At 43.1% G+C, this 22893-nt stretch overlaps 1 protein-coding gene across 1 annotated transcript in view; it reads left to right on the forward strand.

Moving 5' to 3' along the window:
• Positions 1-22893, forward strand: part of UQCC1 (ubiquinol-cytochrome c reductase complex assembly factor 1) — a 704652-nt gene that overhangs the window by 599124 nt on the left and 82635 nt on the right. The window contains exon 8 of the mRNA XM_069243832.1: positions 15737-15814. Coding sequence (XP_069099933.1) covers positions 15737-15814 — 78 coding nt within the window. The remainder of the gene's footprint in view (positions 1-15736; positions 15815-22893) is intronic.

Raw genomic sequence — 22893 nt, forward strand, 5'->3', positions numbered from 1 at the left:
TCTCTAGCACGCGGATCAACCTCAGGATCTGCTGCCACTCCTCAGCAGTCTTCGCCTCTCCCCATCATGCGTAGTTGTCTTCTTGCGGGGCCGGGCTGCGGAAGTCAGTGACCCTGGACGTCCCTCATCAGTTCGGGGGCTCCGAGCCGGCGGCTTACCTGGCTTCTAGCAAATGAGCCCTGCCGTCACATCAAGGGCCCCAGCCACAGAGTCATAAGGCGGTCCATGTAAAAGGCCGCAACGCGGGCCGCAATGAAGGCTGGCCAGCATACTGCTGCTTGTGCGAATGACGGGGATTTGCCCTGGGTCCAGGGACTGCAGATGAATGTCAGATTAATGCATTGCCATCAGAGCCCTTTTAAACAGAACCAATCTTGCTGCCGCGCTCTCCAGCGCCCCCAGATATGGATATCGTTAATCATCTCTTGGAATCATGGAATGAGATCAAAGACACGTATACCATATTGGCACTGCCTCTTTAATTATGATATGAAGATTAATTAAAAGAAAAAAAGATGAGACTAGTAGAATATTATTATACATGCAAAGCTGAACTAGTTCGGTGTAGAAGCCGGCATTTCCATTCAGGTTTATTTGCTGTTCCTTTCAGAAATTAGAATCTAAACAAATAAAGAGTCAAAAGATCTGGCCCGGTTATGTTCTTGAAGGAATGAGAAAAATAATGCATCATGTTCGACATACCGTTTCAGGCCGACTGGTTAATGTACATTGTTTAGACATGCAAAAATCTATGTGGGGCTGCACATTGCCATGTCACGGTGTCGTAATATTTTAAATAATGGATTGTAAACGACCCAGCACGTAGAAGAATCAACTTTCATTACTTCATTTGTGTATGAAGTAAATGTTGACAGAGTGTCTCATCTAACGAGTGAGTGCTAGAATGTATATATGAATGGTTAAGACCATGAATGACTGTAAATACAGCAAAGGCCAGGAAACGAACTGGTGGCTGCTTTCTCCCAATACAGCTCTTCGCTTATGGATGAACTCACTCATGCTTGTGACTCGTCACTGACGCAAGCAGGGAGTTGCTTTTTCATGCATCCATGTATTTAGCCAACAATACATTGACTCACTCAGGTACTGATTCACGCATTCTCCCACCCCCATACGCCAACTTTACCAATCAACGAAGAAGTTCTTTCATGTATAAAAATCTAGATATATCAACTTCGCCAGGGTTTGTTGTTTTTTTCTGACTCCATATTTAATGCAATTATATTACTCTTCTTTAGACTTACAATTAGTTACATCTTCTTAAGTAACTGGCTTGCGAGTTGCAACCATTCAACAAAGTTTTACTCAGTATTTCAGAAAAGAGGCAAATGAGGAAAAAATAGGTTGTAAATAAAATAGATTCAAGGATGTGACTTTAACACATCACACAGCTTATGTTGAGCACGGGTGGGCGTTCTGCTGCTCACTGTAGTGAGGTAGGAGTTGGGAGGTACCTACACCTCCCGACAGAAATAAATTGCATTGAACCGAGGAATCATGGAATTTTGGAAATGCCCATAGAAATACATTTTATTCAAGGAAGGCAACATGAAGATTCCCAGTCTTTTAACTTTGTGCAGGAAATGGTCACACAATTTCCCCTGATATGCCATCTTGTTATTTCTCCATGTCAGACATGTGACACACGATATCGGCTCCCCTCACACTGTCACTGAGGAGCCGATTTCACACGATGGTGGGGTAAGTTAGCTGAAAACAATTGTAAACAGTGGCTTTCCAGCTCGTTTTCAGTCTTTATACTGGCGATGTCCATTAGGGGGTGTGAAAACACCACAGGACATCAGCATCAGCTTTTTTCTTTTTTGAGGAGGAGGTGGTGGACAAAAGTGCCTCCTAGGTACTTCTCAGCATGAGGCCCCACCCTCTCCTCACACAGTAAAATTGGTGTTTTGGTTGGCAGATTTGCATTGTTAAACTTACAGTGTGGCTAATTTTGGACTCTAGGCTTTTCTGATGCTCACAAAAGACAATGCGTGGTCAAAAGCGTGATTAAACTGTTATCTTACCTGGTAAACCATTGGTTAGCCTTTGACTAATGGTTAATGTGCAACTCACCTTAACACATGCCCCCGCATTTCTTTTTAATAAAGCACCCTACTAAAAGCTGTATATGGCGGGTGTGGTGACCCATAGTATGTGTTGCATATCATAGCTGAAAAAGTTCAGGAGCTTTTATTTCTTCGGTTCACTTGAACCTTTAGCCATTTTTTATCCATACCACATTCATACGTCATGTATCAATTCCTTTGACTGTGTACGTCTTAGATCCCCCTTTTCATTTTATTCCCCTGCATGGAGCTGCACAAACCTGAGATACCACATTTGATGTAAGGCTACAGTAGACTTGGAAAAGAGATGAGTGTTTTGTAAAGCCTGAACACTAACTCTCTGTTTCCCCCCCATTTTTCAAATATTTAAGTACGAAGAAGTGGGACTTGTAATGGTATCATGAGAAACCTCCTTAGTGAGCAATGTTTTGCGTAATTGTATTTCCAGAACTCATCCCTGTTTAGATTGTATTCTGTTGGCAAGTCAATTATCGTTTTGACAATCTGTTCACTAAATTATTGTTCTAGGGTGTTTATGCCCTCGGATACCTATGCGTCCCATTGAACACAACTGCTTCTTATTTGTACAACAGCATTCCCCCAAATGGCAACCTGTTTAAAATATCAATTAAAATATCTTATTTTAGTAATTTATAAATACGTTTACTTGTCAAAACCGGCAAACATATAAATGTGTTGCTCATCAGTGATGTGGACAATTGGAAGTAATCAGTGAAAGGTAGACCAAGAAAATAGCTTGATGAGTCTCACTCAAGCCCAACTCTGGACGTGGACAGTGGATCACAGCTCCTCAGTTCACTCTGTAGCCCTCAAGGATGGAGAACATAGGCCCTCATTCTGACCCTGGCAGTCCTAAACCGCCAGGGCCATGGGCAACGGAAGCACCGCCAACAGGCTGGCGGTGCCGGTCAGAAAAGGGGATCCGGCGGTTTCCCGCCGGATTTCCCCTGGGCCAGAGAATCCTCCATGGCGGCGCTGCTTGCAGCGCCGCCATGGGGATTCCGACCTCCTTCCCGCCATCCTGTTCCTGGCAGTAAAACCCGCCAGGAACAGGATGGCGGGAACGGGTGTCGTGGGGCCCCTGGGGGCCCCTGCACTCCCCATGCCACTGGCATGGGCAGTGCAGGGGCCCCCTAACAGGGCCCCACAAAGATTTTCACTGTCTGCTATGCACCCGTCGCAGCCCTGCAACTCCGCCGGCTCCATTCAGAGCCGGCTTCCTCGTTGCAGGGGCTTTCCCGCTGTGCCGGCGGGCGATCTTCTAGCGATCGCCCGCCGGCCCAGCGGGAAAGTCAAAATGACCCTCGCAGTCTATTGACCGCGGTGCGGTCTTTCGGCGGTTTCCGCCCGGCGGACGGCGCCCGCCGGACTCAGAATGAGGGCCCAAGTGTCATAAATATACCAGCCACATGCAGCAGAAGTTTGGGTGCTCCACAAGTGCAAAAGCAATTTTCATTCCCTCCCTTTTGGGATGTAAAATATCAACTGTATGTGCTTATACTCAGTTTGTAGATTTCCATTGGGTTCTGAGGAGTTTTAGGAAGGCAAGTCGAAATGACCATAGCAACATCTTCCTTCCAAATGCCTCCCATTTAAGAAGTCCTTCCCAGCATTAGACAATTTAAGTGAATTCAGACCTGATATAAATTGTTACTCTAAGTCAGTGGTGATCTGGGCTACTAAGCTGTGCAGGTCTCTGTGAAAGTGGCAAGAGTATTTATTATGTTTTTGGGTAAATATGGCAATTGCTTTGGTATTTGTAAATGATAGTTATTGCATATTGTGCCTCTCGTCGAAACTACATTATTTCTCATACCGTTTATAAAGGTCCTAAGGGTTCCCATGTCTGGCTGGATTCAGCCTTGGATATAAACAGGGACTTGAAATGTACTTTTGCTTTCTCTATATCCCTCCAGACTTGATTGGTGTGGTGGGTTATTTGATATACAGGGTTGTGGAATTTAATTTAAAAAATGTGTCCATGCGACAGGCTGCTTCATAAATCTACTTTTCCTGTAAAACAAAGCACTTGTCCCTTTGGTACCACATAGATACAGCAACAAATTAGGGCAGGAAGCTACCTATATAGGAGCTCTGGAAATAGACTCTCTGATTATTAAAGGGCTCTTTCTATAGAGGGGTTTGATTACTAGCAATTACCATATTTTGCCACCTTTCTGCAGCTCTACATAATGGGGCTGGAGGTAGCGATAAGCATAGTTCTAGGATTGAAATGCCTTATTGAGTCTGCGCAAACCTACTAACTTGAATGTTTTAGGGGTTTCACCCCTCTAATATTTTCTCATGGTGAGAAACGTTGGAAATGTACTCCTGACAAGGGCAGAAGTAAAACTTCTACCAGAGGTGGGAAAAAGTGGTTGGAGGGAAGGTGAACTTGTGAACGCTCAACAGATTGTTGCATGAGCAAATCTATACATGCATATTTGTTTATGCTAAAATGCAATTAACAAATATTTTCTAGGAGTACGAATTCCTGGCCTACTTCTGTAAATGCTTGTGAATTCTTGACAACTGTAAATCTGCATCAATGGAAGGACATGTACTATGGGTGCATTTTTGTGACATTCTTTAAGAGTTCAGCCCCTAATTAGGTCTGACATTAACCAAGACCCATAGCTTTTATTAAAACTTTATACCTCTACCTATCTCTTGGCTGGCTTGACTGTCAGTGACAGCATTCTGCTCTTTCACAAAAAGCATATATCTACACACAAAATATTTTTTTTTCAGTGCCAGGCAATGTTTTGGCAGTGTGTGCTTTTGAGACCACAAAAGTCTTGTGTCTTCTTGCCAATGTTTGTTAAATTGGTGAGGACCTTGCAGCCAACACAGCAATAAATATTTTAAAAAATCATGTCATAATAAGATACGCTTTGACAAAACCAAAATGTTGACCACCCTATCGGCTTTGCCAGTGTTTATTTATTTTCGTATTTCTCGTAATCTTGTTGAAACTAGTTACACTGGTTCTATTATGAGTACTTTTTGGAAATACTAGCATGCATCAAACTGTTTTCCTAAATGATGCTTCAAAGAAATTGTGCCGAAAACTTCACAGTAGTTTAGCAAAACATTTATTTTCTTAGTTGCATTTTTTGTGAACATTTTATTTTGAAAGCAAAGAATTATCATTCTTGCTTTCAAGCTTCTACAAATATTTGCATCTAACTAGAGAGCATTCTGGGTGCATTATACATACAATATGCCCTGGGCATTGGGCTATAGCAATTCAACACTCCTGATTTTAAGTATTTGCAAAGGCTTTAATGGATATTTCCAGCCTGGTCTGTTCAGTTTGGGTCTTCTTCTTTTTGTATGTTTCAGCATCATGCATCATTTGCCCCTCAACAACTTCGCTGCCGACTAGAAAATGTGTACCAATATTATAGGTCCCTTCCTTTCCATCCCATCATATAGGTCTTAAGGTGGTCCCTCTCTATGGTGTTCTGGAGCCAGGAATCCTCTGACCTTTTTGGTGTGGTCCTAAGGGACATCTTCTTAAGTCACTACTAATAGAGTGTGTTCTGAAAGAGCTCCTTCTACTGTCTTGTAACTAGAGATATCTTGTGAGTTTGTGATGAAGTAGCAGTTGATTCTTGAATTGAAAGGAATATCCAGTGTCTGTTAGGTGTGACAATTTCCAAATGTCTGTCAGGCCATGAACTTCCATGCATCACTCATCACGGCCCTGTAATTGGCAATACTCAATTCAAGTGGGCTGGTTCTATCCACATTTGGATCTGGAGTTGCATTTGCCTTCATTTAGTGTACAGGTTGTCGGAAATAATGTGAACTGTATAGACAGCCTATATGGGAAGAGAGTTCGGGCAAAGTTAGGTGTATACACAGTTCGCATGATGAGTGTTTTCTTAAGTAGAGAACATTTCACAAATACTTAATGTTGTTCAAGGCCTTTAGGACTTTCCATATCAAAGATTTTCCATCAAGCCCGCAACGCAGTTTTTGTAAGAATTAATAGAGGCAGGGGTGTGCTTGGAAGTTGCAATGTACGGTTACACAGGGTTATTTATATTTCCCTTCGTCCCTGATTGGACATGTACATCATGGCTAGGAAATAATTTGAGAGGGCTTGTGAAATTGTTACTTAAAACATACCTTTATTGTTCAAAACATAACTTCACTCCACGACTCGGAAATGCCTTCCAGTATGTCAAATGGTATTTTTGTTTCTATAATGGGACTTACACATCTACGTGTATGAGTGAAATTCAGAAAATCCCAAATTACAAAGTTAGAATTTGGACTTTCGTCATCTCTGACATCATTCTATGCTACTTTACAGTGCATTGAACTGTGCAGTATTTTATACATTTCCTTGTACTATATTGGATGTCACATTATGCCCCCTGCTTGGCATTGTCCTTCTTCCCCCCTTTTCCCCCCAGAAGCACAACCTTGTTCTGGTCATCCATTGCTCCTGTGAGGTTCATTCCCCAAGCTGTCATAAATCTTGTCACCCAGTGCTCCCCTGAGGTGCTTCAGCCTATAACCCTTTCTGCTTTTCACTCTGTGCCTTGTGGTGTACAACATTGGCTGCTGCTCTCGTATACATCATCTTGTACCTCCAGTTTCACAAGAGTATAAATAACTGTGATCTGTGTGCATCGATGCTTTTGTGCCTGTTGGCATGTTTTCCGAGTACCTGCAGATCAGATAGACTTTTCAGAAAATGGTTTCTGTTGGTCTGCTCCATGTGCACATTTTATGAATGTGGTAATATGTATTTTGCCTCTCTGTTGTATGCACTGCTCAAGGACCAACCATATTGGCTTTGTCAATGCTTGTTTACTTATTTTTCTTCTTCATCCATAAGTATACGGGTTTGCTGTTTATATCAAACCCCAAAGGGCTTTATTCGCATAACTAAAAATATATTACTTTTTATTGATTTTACTTTGCAGTCTGACTTTATACAATACATAGCGGTATAATGTGATTCAACATATTTACAAAAAAACGCCATAATTAATAGACAATAAAACAATTGTTCAGCTTTTCTTCATTGCTTAGGCATCAAATATTGTGTAGTGTGGATTGGCCTAATTTGCCTCATTAATTCAGGACAGGCAAGGAAGAGGAAATCTTACACATTTTCAGCAGTATGTCTAAAAATAGTTTCTCAGACATTTTTAAAGTTGCCTTCTCTTTGTCTGAGAATTCTGTATTTAAGTCTTATGTCGCTGGAGCCGCCGGCTGCCCTGCTGCCTTGCTTGCTTCCCCGCCATCCAGCCAACCTCTGGCCCTTCGCCCGAAGGTGCTGGGTTGGGGGAACTGAACCGGGGGAACCAACTCTGCTCTCATTGACCGGCTGCCCATCTTTTAGTCCCTCGCTCACTTGCGCCCTCCCCCCCCCCCCCCAAGACACATCAGGTCAGTTCAAGATGCTCCAGAAGCCCGAGACGAGGTGAGTCTTGCCGAGGTGAGGTGAAGGCAGGGAGGAGCAAGGCACACCTCTTGCCTGAACCTTCTGCAGCGAGTCACTTCCCTGCTAGGTAGGGGTCGCAGTGAGTTGCCTGGCACGGCTGCTGTTAGGGTTCCCGTGCCGGGGGGGAGGGAGTTGTAACTGTGAGATGCGAAAGCGGCCACCCTAGGCTGATGTTTGACTTCCTGCCCCTTTCTCCCTGGTTGAGGCAGCGCCTTCTCAGCTACCCCTCACACAACTAGCGCCTTAATGAGGGCAGATCTTCTGACGGAAAGAACTGAGATTAAAAGTATTGTGCAGGCAGGCAGAATTGCACAGATTTGATGGCAATACAAGGGAGAACATTCGATTCCTTGAATCTTGATTGGCTTTAGCTGGCACCTTCGCCCCCTTTGCTGACAGCAGGGACCCAAAGTACATAAAAACACTGTATAGTAGGCAAAAAGTATAAACATGATTTAACTACCACAGAGCACATGAATTACCTCGGGATCAAGCAATCCATTTTTACCACAAATGCATTATATTATTATAATCACACTCTCAAATACCTCGAGAATCTTGATATATTTTGGACAAAACACATAGATGCATTCATTCTCAACAAAAGACACAATTGTACTTTGAAAATGCATAAAACATGAAGTGTAGTATTCCACTACTATTTCTTTTTAAGTCAACTGCAGTCCTTTGAACAGGCACTCTCTAAAGGCAATACTGTGAGATAGACCAGCGTTCTCTCATACATTCCGTTCCAGAAATACCTTATGAATTAATTTAATTTCCATATCCAGATTAAGCGTGACTTCTCCATTTTATACATGTCGATGCGTTTCGGTCTTCTCACTGCATACTTCTTCTGGACAACAAAATAGAAGACATTATCCACCTAAAGAAATACATATACCAGCTGTTGGAAAATGGCCCTCGCTGAAGGGTCACCCATAACATTCTGCCTTCCACCTCCTCTATTTCTGACCTCATTTTTGTTCGCTTTAGGACTCTGGACACTTTACCACTGCTAACCAGTGCTAAAGTGCATCTGCTCTCTCCCTAAAACATGGTAAATTAGGCACATGCCCAGTCGGCATATTTAATTTACTTGTAAATCCCTAGTAAAGTGCACTACATGTCCCCAGGGCTTGTAAATTAAATGCTACTAATGAACCTGCAGCACTGATTGTGCCACCCACATAAGTAGCCCCTTAACCATGTCTCAGGCCTGCCATTGTAAGGTCTGTGTGTGCAGTGTCACTGCCATCTCGACTTGGCATTAACAACCACTTACCAAGCCCCAAACTTCCCTTGTTTTGCATTTGTCACTCCTAAGATAGGCCCTAGGTAACCCGTAGGGCAGGGTGCTAAGTAAGTAAAAGGCAGGACATGTACTTATGTGTTTTACATGTCCTGGTATTGAATAACTCCCAAATTCGTTTTCCACTTCTGTGACGCCTGCTCCTCTCATAAACTAGCATTATACCTGCCCTCATATACTTTTAATTGGTAGATTCTGATCTTGGACAAGTAGCCCTGTCATGTTTAGTATGGCCAGAATGGTAGAGAATCCTGCTTACTGGTGAAGTTCGATTTTAATATACTATTTTAGAAATGCCACTTCTAGAAAGTAGGCATTTCTCTGCACTTACTGCCTTCTGTGCCTTACACCCTGTCTCGAATCCACGTCTGGTCTGTGCTGGTTGACAGCCCTCATCTGCATTCCACCCAGACAGCCATAAACACAGGACACTGAGGCCCTCATTATGAACTCGACAGAAGACCGCTAGCTTGCAGAACCCCTGCCAGCCGCATAAAGAACATTTAGCTGGGCCGGCGGGCTGAAACAGTGCTACCATCAGCAGGCCCAGCTGAATGCAGGGCCTGAACATTGACGCCGGCTCCAAATGGAGCTGGCGGCAATGTAGCTGTGCGGCGGGTGCAGTCACCCATTCTGCCAGCCTTGCCCTGGTGGTGTATACTGCCAGGGAAAGGCTGGTGGTACCTGACTCATTATCTGGTGGATATGAAACTCCGCCACCGCCAGGCTGCCTGGTGGCGGAAGCCCGGTGGTGGCGGAGTTTCAAAAGTGTCGGTTTTGACACCTTTATTATATGGCAGTCTGGACCGCCATGCCGGTGGCGGTAATTACCGCAGGCATGGCGGCCCAGACCGCCATGTTTATAATGACCGCCTGAGTCTCATCTGCATTCATCTGCATACTGAATGGGTCTCCCTGGGTTGGAGGGGCTCTCTCTTACACTTCAAAGGCCAGTGGCCTGCCTTCACACAAAGGACTGATAGCCCCCCACAAGGATCCTGACAGACACGGCTGGGCTGAAAGGGGAATTTGTCCACATCAAAACCACTCTTTGAAGTTTCCCCTACTTTAAAGACACTCTTGGGTGTATCGATACTGGGTCTCTGACACCACTGGATCTACACCTGTACTCTGTCAGAGGGACTGCGTGGCTGCCCAAAGGCGTCATCTGGAGTGTTTTGCTAAGAAGGACTGCTGCCCTGCTTGTTGTCCTGCCTCCTAGGCTCTGACTCTGCTGGAAGCACTCTGCCTTCCCCACAAGTGCTCTCCAAGGGCTTGGATTGAGCTTAGCTCCTGTTCTAAGTCTCAGAGCCACAAACACTTCACCCCAGAAAAGAAAATTCCTGTGCATCTGCAGAAATCAACACAGCGTCTGCCTCGCTGCTGAAAATTTGCTGTTTCGCGTACCGGATTGACGCAGCACCTGCTCCTTCTTACCAGCACTTCAAGGATTTTCAACGCATTGGCCCTGGGTGTCAAAATATACCCACATCGCAGTGAGGAACCAAGGCTGGGCTCCTGGGAAATTGATGCATCACCTTGCTGGTTGGAAAGAAACAACGCATTGTCGGTGCCACGCCGAAAATTCCGATGCAGCTCCTTATTTTTCAACACATCTCCTCTACTGCAGCCCCCCGTGTGTCGTCATTTTTGTCACTTGTCAGGTACTGTGTATTACAAGGATACAGCCACTGATTTTTAAGGATTGTGTGGGTATTTTTGTGGTGTTTTCACTGTAACTGTATGAGTTATTGCACATATACTTTACATATTGCCTTCTGAGTTAAGCCTGCCTGTTCTGTGCCAAGCTACCAGAGAGCTAGCACAGGATAACTTGGATTGTGTTATGACTTACCCGGACTAGGAATGTGGTCCCTACTTGGGCAGGGTGCATACCTCTACCAACTAGAGACCCAATTTCTAACACAAGCAAAAATATTTTAAATAACACAACTTAACACATACAACTCACACTGAGGTGCCTATATCTGCCAACCACACAAGAACACACCAGAATGCAACAGACATGAACAATAACTATCTGTGACAATTATTGGTGTCTGCCAACACCACTCCAGAGCATAACATAAAAACAGGGCTCAGTATCTCAAGGTCACCTTGGGCTGGGCTCCGCCTTTCGGTCACCCCTGCCTCTAACAAGGATTAGCAGGCCTGGTTGTTCACCAGTGCTATGGAGTGCACAATAATTTGATACTGACTTGTGGCACCAAACCCTAACTGTGCCATTTAGTGCGTTTTGATTTTCCAAATATATTAAACGGTCTTTTAAACGACATCACTGGGTATGGAGCCCCAGTGCAAAAGACCAACATATTTCCGCACATCCATACGCCAAAAACGACACCTTGCATGAGTGGGGCACGGGCTGGACACAAGAGATCAGGCAGGGTAATGCATCATGCACCTTCAGCTGTCAACAAAAGAAAAAGAAACCGTCAAGATGCAAGCACTAGTAAAAAAAAATAAAAGGCACACATAGGAAAGGATCTTATAGCTCCAGATTTTCAAGAGGCAGCTCAGGGGACTGTAAAAAGGACTACAACACTAAGCTATCAGCCGAAAATATACACCAAAAGACGCGGGCTCAGTGCTCTGTTCAAGCAGTGACGGTGGAGATGGGCTTCCATCCCCACTACAACAGGTAGTCGTGGACGACTCTAAGGAGGGTTTCTAAGGCCTCATGAGACTGACATATAATGAAACTGCTACTACTCTGGCTCCTGCAGAAAACAATGAGCACACAGGATCGGCAGTGTCTGTAAGGAAGGTGGTCAGGTAGAATGCTGAGGGCGCAGCTGCGCCTGCTGCTAAAGCAGAACCTAACGGAGAAACCAGCAGCAGCCTGGAGGGAATGACTACCAGGATGGGGAACAAAAGCCCAACTAAGGACGGGCTATCTTATGAAACCGAGGAAGCAGGAGCTCATCCCAAACCAGGGGGGGGGGGCTGCTCTTCCATTGGCTGCTTGGGAGCCAGTAATGGCTTACGTCCCTATCCCTTTACCCAGTACACCAACAAGTGGGCAACCCACAAAGTGGCTTGTAGGAAGTGAGCTAACAACGTGCAATAACAGGCAGCCAAGTAAGGAATCTTTAAATGTCATGTCATAGCTCTCCAATTCCACCACCCAACATTCCAGCCCCGGAGAAACCTCTTCTGCCAGCATCAACAACAAATCACAATGCAAGGCCGCTCTCCTGGGTCCAAGCTCTGCTCCCTTTATTATCACCAGTAATGACCTGTCCCAGTGCAAGGCTGACACTCAGGACCCAGACTGCAACATCTCCTACCTCACAGCGAAAGAATGGGAAGAGCTGGTAGCTTCATACACCTCTAATCTCCGCTTGGAAAAAAACAGCCAAACTCTCAGTAGTGACTTCAAACAGGAGAAACAACACCAGACTAATACTATATTGGCATTGCTCATGAACACCATGCAGCTTTTGTCAACAACTTACTGTACCAATCAGACAAGATGGATATTCAACTTTTGTTCCTTGACTCTTTAGCTGTTTTTGTTTTATTAAGCGGGCCCAAACTGACACACAGTCACTGCAACTAGGCTGTATTTCTGCCCTTCTGTGCTGGATGACCTTCTATGCTGGGTGACCTCTGATGGATATAAAGCAATCAACACAACCTATAATGGCTGCCTCTTTGTGTGCCTCACCATCAGGAGGAGATGCAACTGCTTCTGTTTCCGACTCATTCTTGTAGGAAGCTCAAGTGACAAGACCAAGCACGAAATGTGCCCATTTTCAAGGCAAGAACCTTCAAGGCAGTGTGAAAAGGAGCGTGTGATTCTTGCACAGCCAGCTCCCCCCTTGAAGGTCCTATCATCAAAAGGTATGCCAGCTCAATTCCCGAACAAAGGAGCCTCAACAATTGTGCAGGGCAAAAGGCCTCAGCCGCGATGGAAGCAAAGAAGGAAAGGCAGAAAAGGGAAGGCCAATATTACAGCTTACTTCTGCGTTGACTCAAATAACCAGAAGTCCAACTCAACGGTCCCTTACTGCAGTAACATCATGCACTCAAAATACATTCATCCTCTCCTCTTTGGACATAAGCACTGAGGCAATTAAAGATAAAGCTGCGTTTAGTAGACAAGGCCCATCTTGGGACACACCGTTGCTCCTCTCTGTAGCTAACGAGGCAACTATATTTAGGGATTCGTCCTCTTAATCTGCTAAACTGTGTGCCAGGCGCAGCCTTCCACCACTATCTGATGATGCAATTATCCCTAGGGGGACTTTGATTCAGCCCCCAGACACGGGGCACAGAGGCTCCCATTAGAAGTAGAATCTGCTCCAAAGCGGATGGCTAGATCAAGTATCAGCCCAATAACAAACATCGAAGCACATTCAGTGAAATAATCAAATCAGACACCTCCAGTAGTTTTATCGATACCATCAGTAGATATACTGCCAGACTCAATATCCAATACCTTTTCAAATCAGCCTGCTACACTGACACCACTAGAGCCTCGCCCGAACTCTCAGCAACCAAATGTGTCCATCTCACTGCAGGGGCACGCTGAAACAAACACTACTCTCTTTTTACCTCAATATAAGTCCAAAGGTCAAGGTAGCATCTTAAACAGCGGGAATATATTACGGCTATTAACATCCATCCACAGACTGGAGGATCTAAAATCATCCAATCTGCTATCCATAGAATTTGTTGAAGTCAACAATCATCTAGGCAGTGAAGCAACAAAGGCTACATTGATATCTCTGGGTACAGGTAAGAGGGTCCTGAATGAACAAGTGTAACTCAGGCTGTGGGGGATAAAGTTGCTTTCCTACTACAGTCCAGGCTACCCCGACCAACTGCTAGTCATGAGTCAAACAAATTCAGGATCCCGCCATGAGAAATCCATGAAGCGTACCTCCTCTGTACTTGAAGGTGCTCGGAGTGCATGTATGTAGACTATTACAGGAACTCATCCTGGACTGAGGCCACGCAAGGTTTTCAAAATTCCCTTGAAGAATGCACTTTATTTCTTTCACCTCTGTCATCTGCAGGTACAGCGCATATTGATTCTTTCCATCCCGTGTGCTCGTCAACTTGGGGTTGGGAAAGGTCTATGGGTATTGTTGATGTTTGTATAACCTCCCATCCACCTGTATATATTATTATCATTGATTTTTGTGCTGCACTCTTGAGTAGAAGGCATGCACTTTACGGACGGTTTGGCTACTCTTGCACATTAGACGGATGGGCCCCTACTTTAAGGTTATCGTTAATAGCTATGGTAGACAGATGGGCCAGGAAACATGCACTTTTAAAAACGCCTCTGCTTCTTTTGCACAGACGACAGATGATTCTGCACCGTAATGTCAACAAAACTGTCTAGCCAGCTTATGCGCACTGATGATAAGTTCCAGCTGCCCAGCAAGAATGATGTATTGTAGGAATGTCTTGCCTTCTTTACATAAAGGACAGTGGAACAATTATAGCAGGCGGTTGAGACTGTAATTAAGTATTTGAATGATTGTAGTTACTCGCGTATAAGAAAACAACAATGCTTATTTTGATTTTTCGCACAACGGAACTGTTTTTAGACTTATTGTTTTTATATTAGGATTTACCGTTGCATTGGTTTGAATTAATTTAGCAAAGTTAGTAAACTTGAACTTCTCTATGTCTTTCAGTTTTTTCCCGATTTTGAATTGTATATTTTTCCAATTTTCGCAATTAGCTTTTTTTGTCCCAACGTTACTGCTCTTGCGTCTGTTGTTTGTCTTATTTGTGAGCAGTTGCCTTATTTTGGAAGTCATTCAGTATCTAGTTCAGATGTGCTTTTAGGTTATTTTACAGTTGTGGGCATTCATGGGCTTAGCTATTATCAGTGATGCAGGTTCTTTGGCAAAAGGTGTGAATACTCCACCGCACCTCAAACACGGCAGCCTTTTACTAAACAAAAGGTATTTTACTTGCAATAGTTACTGTAGCACCCTCGTTACTGTACTGGGAGCTATTTATATAGCAAATAGCCTAACCTTTAACCTTGACGCCAAGTTACTTTTTTTATAAAAGTCTAATGGTGTGCTGGCCCCATGGGAGGTCATTTTTATGGTTAGGTGATAGTGTAACCCTCAACCATTAGTTCATGTAAGTGTGTTTGTTGCCGTAATTAGGTTGTTTTATCTTCTCTGGAGAGAGCATCCTTCTGGATCCCTGTATACGTTCTGCGATTTCATGGGTGGTCCAGGGTTCTTGGGCTCACTCTTCATGTGCTCCATCTCTTCCTAATAACTACATTGTCCTCGAGGGTATTCTCCATGAGAGTTCTGGTTTTGTGATTTACCATGTTATGCCTGGTTTATGGCAATCTCTCTTTACGTAATTAGAAACATCTATTCAGTGATGTCACTTCTCTGAGAACCCTTGACGTTCTGGCAATTTCAGCTTATATCAGTGGAGGAAACTTCTCACAATGTACAGGGAAATGTTTTTTCTTCTGCAGCTACCTGTTAGCTCCGTTGATGGTGATTCAAGAGTCACAATAATTTCTCATTGCAAAGGCGGTTATTATAGATGTATAGACTTTGCCAAATCAAAATGAGCTCTTTTCACTGAGCGTTGCAGTCTTGTGACGTCCGAGAAATTAAAAACGACGCAAACAGAAGATGTACTCTTGAAGTTAGTATTTAAAAATGATGTTCCGATTATTTGTTGAAACGTGTAATGGTAGAATTAATTTATAACGTTTGTAATGGTTGAAAAAGTTTAGGTTACAATGAGAAATATAGCCAAATATTTATATTAATGTGTTCCTAGCTCTACTCAGAAGTTATTAACTGGGGTGTTTTCTCTTTTCAGATTGACTCAGTATCCCTCAAATCAAGCATAAGAACCATGACTGAAAATTTCTATGCTGCTATTTTTGGATATGATGAGGTAAGCATAAAATGTGAGGCAGGTATAAAAGTATTTGAATCCATACTTTTTTGTGTAGTAGAGTCTTTACATGTAAGTAAAGGTGGAGAAACGGATCCCTCTATTGCATTTGTTTTTACCTTGATGTTATTTATTGGAACTACTCCAAAAGGCGTTACTTGTCGACGTGTAGAAGTACAATAATGCCAGTCGTTAATTGTGAACAAATCGTCCCGCTTCGCTCACTTGGAATGAACATTGGCCTGTCATAGCAAGCTACTTCTATACCTATCTGAAGGCGAAAATCTGCAGATGTTCGGAAGAGCTGTCACATCAAGCCATTTGTCTTTTGTCTAGTATTTAGCCTTTATTTTTTTATGGTGGAATGTCAGCTCTTTGAGCCCCCTCCAACATGGACCGTTCATGTTTCTTGCTGAAAAGGGGCTTTTTAATGACACTGTTAAAGTGTTTCTGATGTCAAGTATATCTATATTTGCCACATTTCTGTAGTTTATAAGCATTATAAGAAAAACTTAGTGCAGACAAACGAGATAGATATGGAACAATCCAAGAAAAATAAAGCATCTATACATACTACAAAATAAAAGAATCACAGTGTTACACAATTCCTTATTTTTCATATCTGCCTTATAAAAGAGGCAACCGAGCAGCATATCGATGGACGATGTAACTGTTGTGAAAATACCACGGCAGGTCTACATTATCAAAATTTAAAATTGGTAAAAATTGGAAATATATACTTTATTCTAAGTATTTGATAAAAGGAGAAAAGAAACACTGTAGTGTCTTCCCCAGCCTGGGTACCCCGCAATGACTACTCCACACACAGAGCTGGGTATAACACGTCTTCATTTGTCTGCATTTAACCACCAACTCAGCATTCTAAGCCTGCATTCACACCACCACCTTTTAACACTTACGTCACAGTGCTACAGAGTCCATCAGGTGCCAAAAGGCTTCCGTCGTTAATAACTCACACAACACTACATCTCTCAAAACAAAATAATAAATCTTTTCACAGATATATACACAATCATAGTTTCGATGAGCCTTTGTGATTCTCTGATTACTCGTCTCGATCATGTCTTCGTAAACAGACAATAGGAGTGTCCCATGACTATGTTGGTGATGCAGGAGCAACAGCAGTCGGGTTTTTCAATTGTCCTTTAAAAACCAGTCTCTACTTTGATATCAGTATCTGACAAGTGGTGAGCTACATGTTGTAAGTGCAAGGAATTTTGCGTAATGGACTTCCCAGGAGGTTGGGCAGTCACCATGTGTCCTTTGCTGGATACGACATGGAATGACTCAGCATCAAATGGAGCATCAGACTTACTTTTTCTCGGCTGACGGACAAGCACTCGATCTCCTCTAGTGAAAATAATGTCTTTTGCATGTTATGGCTTGTCTGCATAGGTTTTCCTTTTTCTTTTACAGTCCAAATCGTTGATACAGGTTTCTTCCTTACTACTTACTACTTGATCTTATGTTGGTCAGTTGAGGTACCTTGGCCATCATTGCTCTCCCAAACATCATAGTTGTAGGGCTTTCACCTGTGGTCGAGTGAGGAGTCAAAGGGTAAAGTTGCAGGGTAGAATTCAAGACAGTTTTAAGGTCAAGCTTTTCCAATACATGACACTGAACAGCTTTCCTTAATGTATTCAGAAATGCTTGACAAGGCCATTGGCTTGTGGCCAAAGAAGAGTACTCTTCTGATGCTTCACATTAAAATGACTGAGAACGTTTCTGAATTCTCGACTGTTGTAAGATGGGCCGTTATCAGATTTTAAAATTACAGAAATGTCCCATGTCGCAAAGATGCTGTCTAATCTCTCAATGTCTCATTTTTGATAGATGGGAGATCCTCTACCAGTCGAAAACTGGAGTATTCATCAACAATCACCATCAAATGATGTCCATTGTAAAGAGTACCGAAAAGTCAACAGCAATTCTTTCCCATGCATGCTTTGTCAACTCTGACATGCTTAAGGGGTGTGTAATAGTTTTCGATAACAGGCAGTTGCATGCATGACAGACCTTCAACTCTTTTTTAACTCTTTCATCGAGATGAGGAAACCAGACTCGGTCTCGGAGAGCTCGTTTTGTGGCAACAATTCCACAGTGTCCTCCATTTTCCACTTCAGTCATCTATTGTCACAGACTCTCTGGAGTAACAATTCTTGAACCCCTCAGGATAATGCCTTCTTGTGTTATGGACAGTTCATATTTGACATTTTTAAACTTCTGGTATTCACGGTCGCTGGCAAGAGGTTGAGTGTGCTGGGTCCAAGACTGGTGTGTAATAATGTCTTTCAGTTTTAAAATATTACTTTGTTGACTCTTGGTAGTGACAATTTGTTCCAACAAACTGACAGCTGGTGTGTTTGATTTCACAATTACATTTGTGAAGACTTCAGCTGTCTTGGAAGATGTACCATGACACTATATAGCCACTCTGGAGAAGTAGTCGGCAGGGTTTTTATCTTTCCCTGGATGGTGCACTATTGTGTAGTCGTATTCTTGTAATCATAGACCCCATCGTTCAATGTGAGGATACATCTTGGCTTTTGGATTTCCAAAAATGGTCAACAATGCTTGACGATCTGTCACAAGCATAAAATGCTTTCCCTATTAGAACATGTGGAAATGTTCACAAGCCTAATGTGAGGAAATAGACCCGAACCCCCCTACTTAATGTGTACAAATCCGCGAAACTGAACCACTGACTCCCAATGCCGCAGGAAAATCCACAACAAAAAGAGAGAAAGGATTAATACAGGAAAAGCACAGAGACCAACACAACTAACAAAGGACTACCATGTTTTCAGCCAGCAAGGTGGATTTCCCAGCAACCGGGGCCAATACTGTGGGATAGGAGGAGGTGGAGAAAAGGATGCCACAGCAGAACAGAGAGGCAGCAAGGAGAACACCAGGAAGGAAGAAGACAGTGAAAGCGAGACGCCATCCAGAGGGAAACCATCCTGTGAAACGTGTGTCGGGAGAAGCAACCAGCCTGGGCAAGGCCCCTGATGCTTGGAGTGAGGAGTGGTGGATGCCACCAGCGGATGCTGGAGAGCCTCCTCAACTCAGGAGAGTTGCAGCGTAGCAGTGAGTGTTCAGGGGGAGGGTGTCTGAATGTTTCGGGAGAGAGAGGTCATGGTGTGGGATAGTGTTGAGAAAGTTACTCTATAATTGTATTGCACTGACTGAGCAGCACACAACAAATCCCTGACATTTAAGAGAAAGTCGTTCTTGATTCCAGGTGATGTTAACCTGGCACGGGTCCTAAGCCCTGAGACCTACAGGGAGTGCAGAATTATTAGGCAAATGAGTATTTTGACCACATCATCCTCTTTATGCATGTTGTCTTACTCCAAGCTGTATAGGCTTGAAAGCCTACTACCAATTAAGCATATTAGGTGATGTGCATCTCTGTAATGAGAAGGGGTGTGGTCTAATGACATCAACACCCTATATCAGGTGTGCATAATTATTAGGCAACTTCCTTTCCTTTGGCAAAATGGGTCAAAAGAAGGACTTGACAGGCTCAGAAAAGTCAAAAATAGTGAGATATCTTGCAGAGGGATGCAGCACTCTTAAAATTGCAAAGCTTCTGAAGCGTGATCATCGAACAATCAAGCGTTTCATTCAAAATAGTCAACAGGGTCGCAAGAAGCGTGTGGAAAAACCAAGGCGCAAAATAACTGCCCATGAACTGAGAAAAGTCAAGCGTGCAGCTGCCACGATGCCACTTGCCACCAGTTTGGCCATATTTCAGAGCTGCAACATCACTGGAGTGCCCAAAAGCACAAGGTGTGCAATACTCAGAGACATGGCCAAGGTAAGAAAGGCTGAAAGACGACCACCACTGAACAAGACACACAAGCTGAAACGTCAAGACTGGGCCAAGAAATATCTCAAGGCTGATTTTTCTAAGGTTTTATGGACTGATGAAATGAGAGTGAGTCTTGATGGGCCAGATGGATGGGCCCGTGGCTGGATTGGTAAAGGGCAGAGAGCTCCAGTCCGACTCAGACGCCAGCAAGGTGGAGGTGGAGTACTGGTTTGGGCTGGTATCATCAAAGATGAGCTTGTGGGGCCTTTTCGGGTTGAGGATGGAGTCAAGCTCAACTCCCAGTCCTACTGCCAGTTCCTGGAAGACACCTTCTTCAAGCAGTGGTACAGGAAGAAGTCTGCATCCTTCAAGAAAAACATGATTTTCATGCAGGACAATGCTCCATCACACGCGTCCAAGTACTCCACAGCGTGGCTGGCAAGAAAGGGTATAAAAGAAGGAAATCTAATGACATGGCCTCCTTGTTCACCTGATCTGAACCCCATTGAGAACCTGTGGTCCATCATCAAATGTGAGATTTACAAGGAGGGAAAACAGTACACCTCTCTGAACAGTGTCTGGGAGGCTGTGGTTGCTGCTGCACGCAATGTTGATGGTGAACAGATCAAAACACTGACAGAATCCATGGATGGCAGGCTTTTCAGTGTCCTTGCAAAGAAAGGTGGCTATATTGGTCACTGATTTGTTTTTGTTTTGTTTTTGAATGTCAGAAATGTATATTTGTGAATGTTGAGATGTTATATTGGTTTCACTGGTAATGATAAATAATTGAAATGGGTATATATTTTTTTTTGTTAAGTTGCCTAATAATTATGCACAGTGATAGTCACCTGCACACACAGATATCCCCCTAACATAGCTAAAACTAAAAACAAACTAAAAACTACTTCCAAAAATATTCAGTTTTGATATTAATGAGTTTTTTGGGTTCATTGAGAACATGGTTGTTGTTCAATAATAAAATTAATCCTCAAAAATACAACTTGCCTAATAATTCTGCACTCCCTGTATAGAAACAAGGGGGTTGGAAGTTTGATGCCTGTAAGAACCGAAGCACATTACAGGCCATAAATTCCAAGCAAACTAGATGCATGATTTCCTTATGGTCAGGCCCAACCCTGTCTCAAAAGTCCCTACCCTATCTTTAATGGCACAAACAGGTGTGGTGATGGATAAGGAGGAAAGAAGCATTTCCTATCTTCTACTTTGTGTTATTTCTCATTTCTTTGAGACTCTGGGTATTGCCATCTTGAAAGAAGAGCCCAGTAAAAAAAAGCAAAGAAGACTAATACAGATAGATCCATCGGCTCCTATACTTATCACAGGTTTATTTCTTCATGCAGTATCATTATTAAATGTCACCATTCAGAAACATATCCAGTCTCTGCATTTTTATATCCGTCAAGCCCTCCCACACCCACAACACTGCTAAACTTTTTTTTGAGGTTGTAAATAAGCACATTCAGTTTGGGCCAAACATTTGTTTGCATATGCCACAATATATCTTCGAGCATTTGTGTGTCTGATGTGCTGTGGAAGGAGTGCACCTAACCCGAGTGGGATAGCATCAACAACTTTAGTATGAAGCTTTGGATTACAGTCTGCCATTTCAGTAGCATTCTTAATAGCTTGTTTGAGTCTCTTAAAGCTTTGTTCACATTCATGTGACCAATGAAATATTTTTTTTTTGTCAAGTCTTTCAAGGGAGCACTCACAATGGCAAAGTCTTGTATGTATCCGGAACAGTAACTGGCCATGCCAAGGAATGAACGTAACATGGAAACATCTCGCGGTAGACCAGCACTTGACAACACTTGCACTTTAGATGGATAGGGTATCATATCCCCATCAGAAAAGATATGGCAAAATAACTTTACCTTTGTCTTATGAAGCTCACATTTCTCAGCATTCAAAGTTAAACCTGCATCAACAAGTAAAGAGCACAGGTGTTTAAGAGCTTTATCATGCTCCTTCTTTGTAGCTCCAAAAATTATTTCATCACTATAGTTGAAAGCATTCATGGCAGGCGGCATGATACGTCGAATGACATCTTGAAAAAGCTCTGTAGCTGATTACACATCAAAACTTAGTTTTTTATATCAAAGTAGACTAAAATGTGTAGAAAAGGTTGTAATGTGCCTGCAGTTTTCCTTGAGTTCCAACTGATGATATCCTTTATTTAAATCAAGTTGAGAAAAGACCGTCGCAAGATTCATTAGTGTTATCATGTCAGCAATGTGCAAACCTGAATGTTGCTCTGTTTCCATTGCCTTGTTCGCTTGACCTATATCCACACAGATACATACAGTTCCTTCAGTGTTCTTTTTGGGTACTACCACTGTGGGAGAAACTCATGGCATTGGACCAGTGCAATGGTCAATGATATCATGGTTGAGCAATGATTGAAGTTCCTTTTCAAACAGCTTCTTGTAAATGAAATGCAATTTGTCTGTGTCTTTGAGCAACAGGACTGAGTCCTCATTAATATGCAATTGTACCTTCATAGTCTTAAGTTTTCCTAACCCATGAAACAACAAAAGGAACTGACACAATATTTTGTGATGAGCATTCATGTTATAGTTCACTGAGATTAGTCCCATATCAGCCTCTGTGTTGAAACTGACTAAACAGGCATTTGATGCCGAACCTTGAAGCACATGAATTGGCACTTGCACGTTTGTCTTCGTTTGTTTCATTGTCGCTATGGATGAGCCTTGACTTTTCAATGGCGTTGAAGCAGCCCATGTATATACTTTAGTTTTTGATGATGTCAGTCAGGGCAATGGAGATAGTTAATTATAATTCTCCTGAGGCATAATGTTTATTGACACACCACTGTTGATAAGGAAAGCTGTTGAACAACTGTTTACTTTCAGTGTAATCTTTGATAAATGTTTGAATGACTTTGGTGCTTTTCATGTCAACTTTTCCTTGGCCGATGTTTTTTTTTCACATGCGGCCAGTCTAACATGTGCACATTTTTTCTGAGGTAAACATCAACATTGCGGGGAGGCCATGACCACCATGGCGGTTGCACCCCCTCCTGCCCTATTACAATGTTCCTTCCAGTCTGACTGGCAGGAACATTGTGATAGAGCATTCCTGCTGATCAGACCAGTGGGAACATTGCTGCAAGATAGCATTCTGCTCCCTTAAAGGTGCAGAGTGCTATCTCGTAGCACACAGGGGGCGACCAGCACCCCAGGAATGGAGAGCAGAAAGT

This window comes from Pleurodeles waltl, chromosome 7 (genome assembly GCF_031143425.1).
Source record: "Pleurodeles waltl isolate 20211129_DDA chromosome 7, aPleWal1.hap1.20221129, whole genome shotgun sequence".
Taxonomy (NCBI): domain Eukaryota; kingdom Metazoa; phylum Chordata; class Amphibia; order Caudata; family Salamandridae; genus Pleurodeles; species Pleurodeles waltl.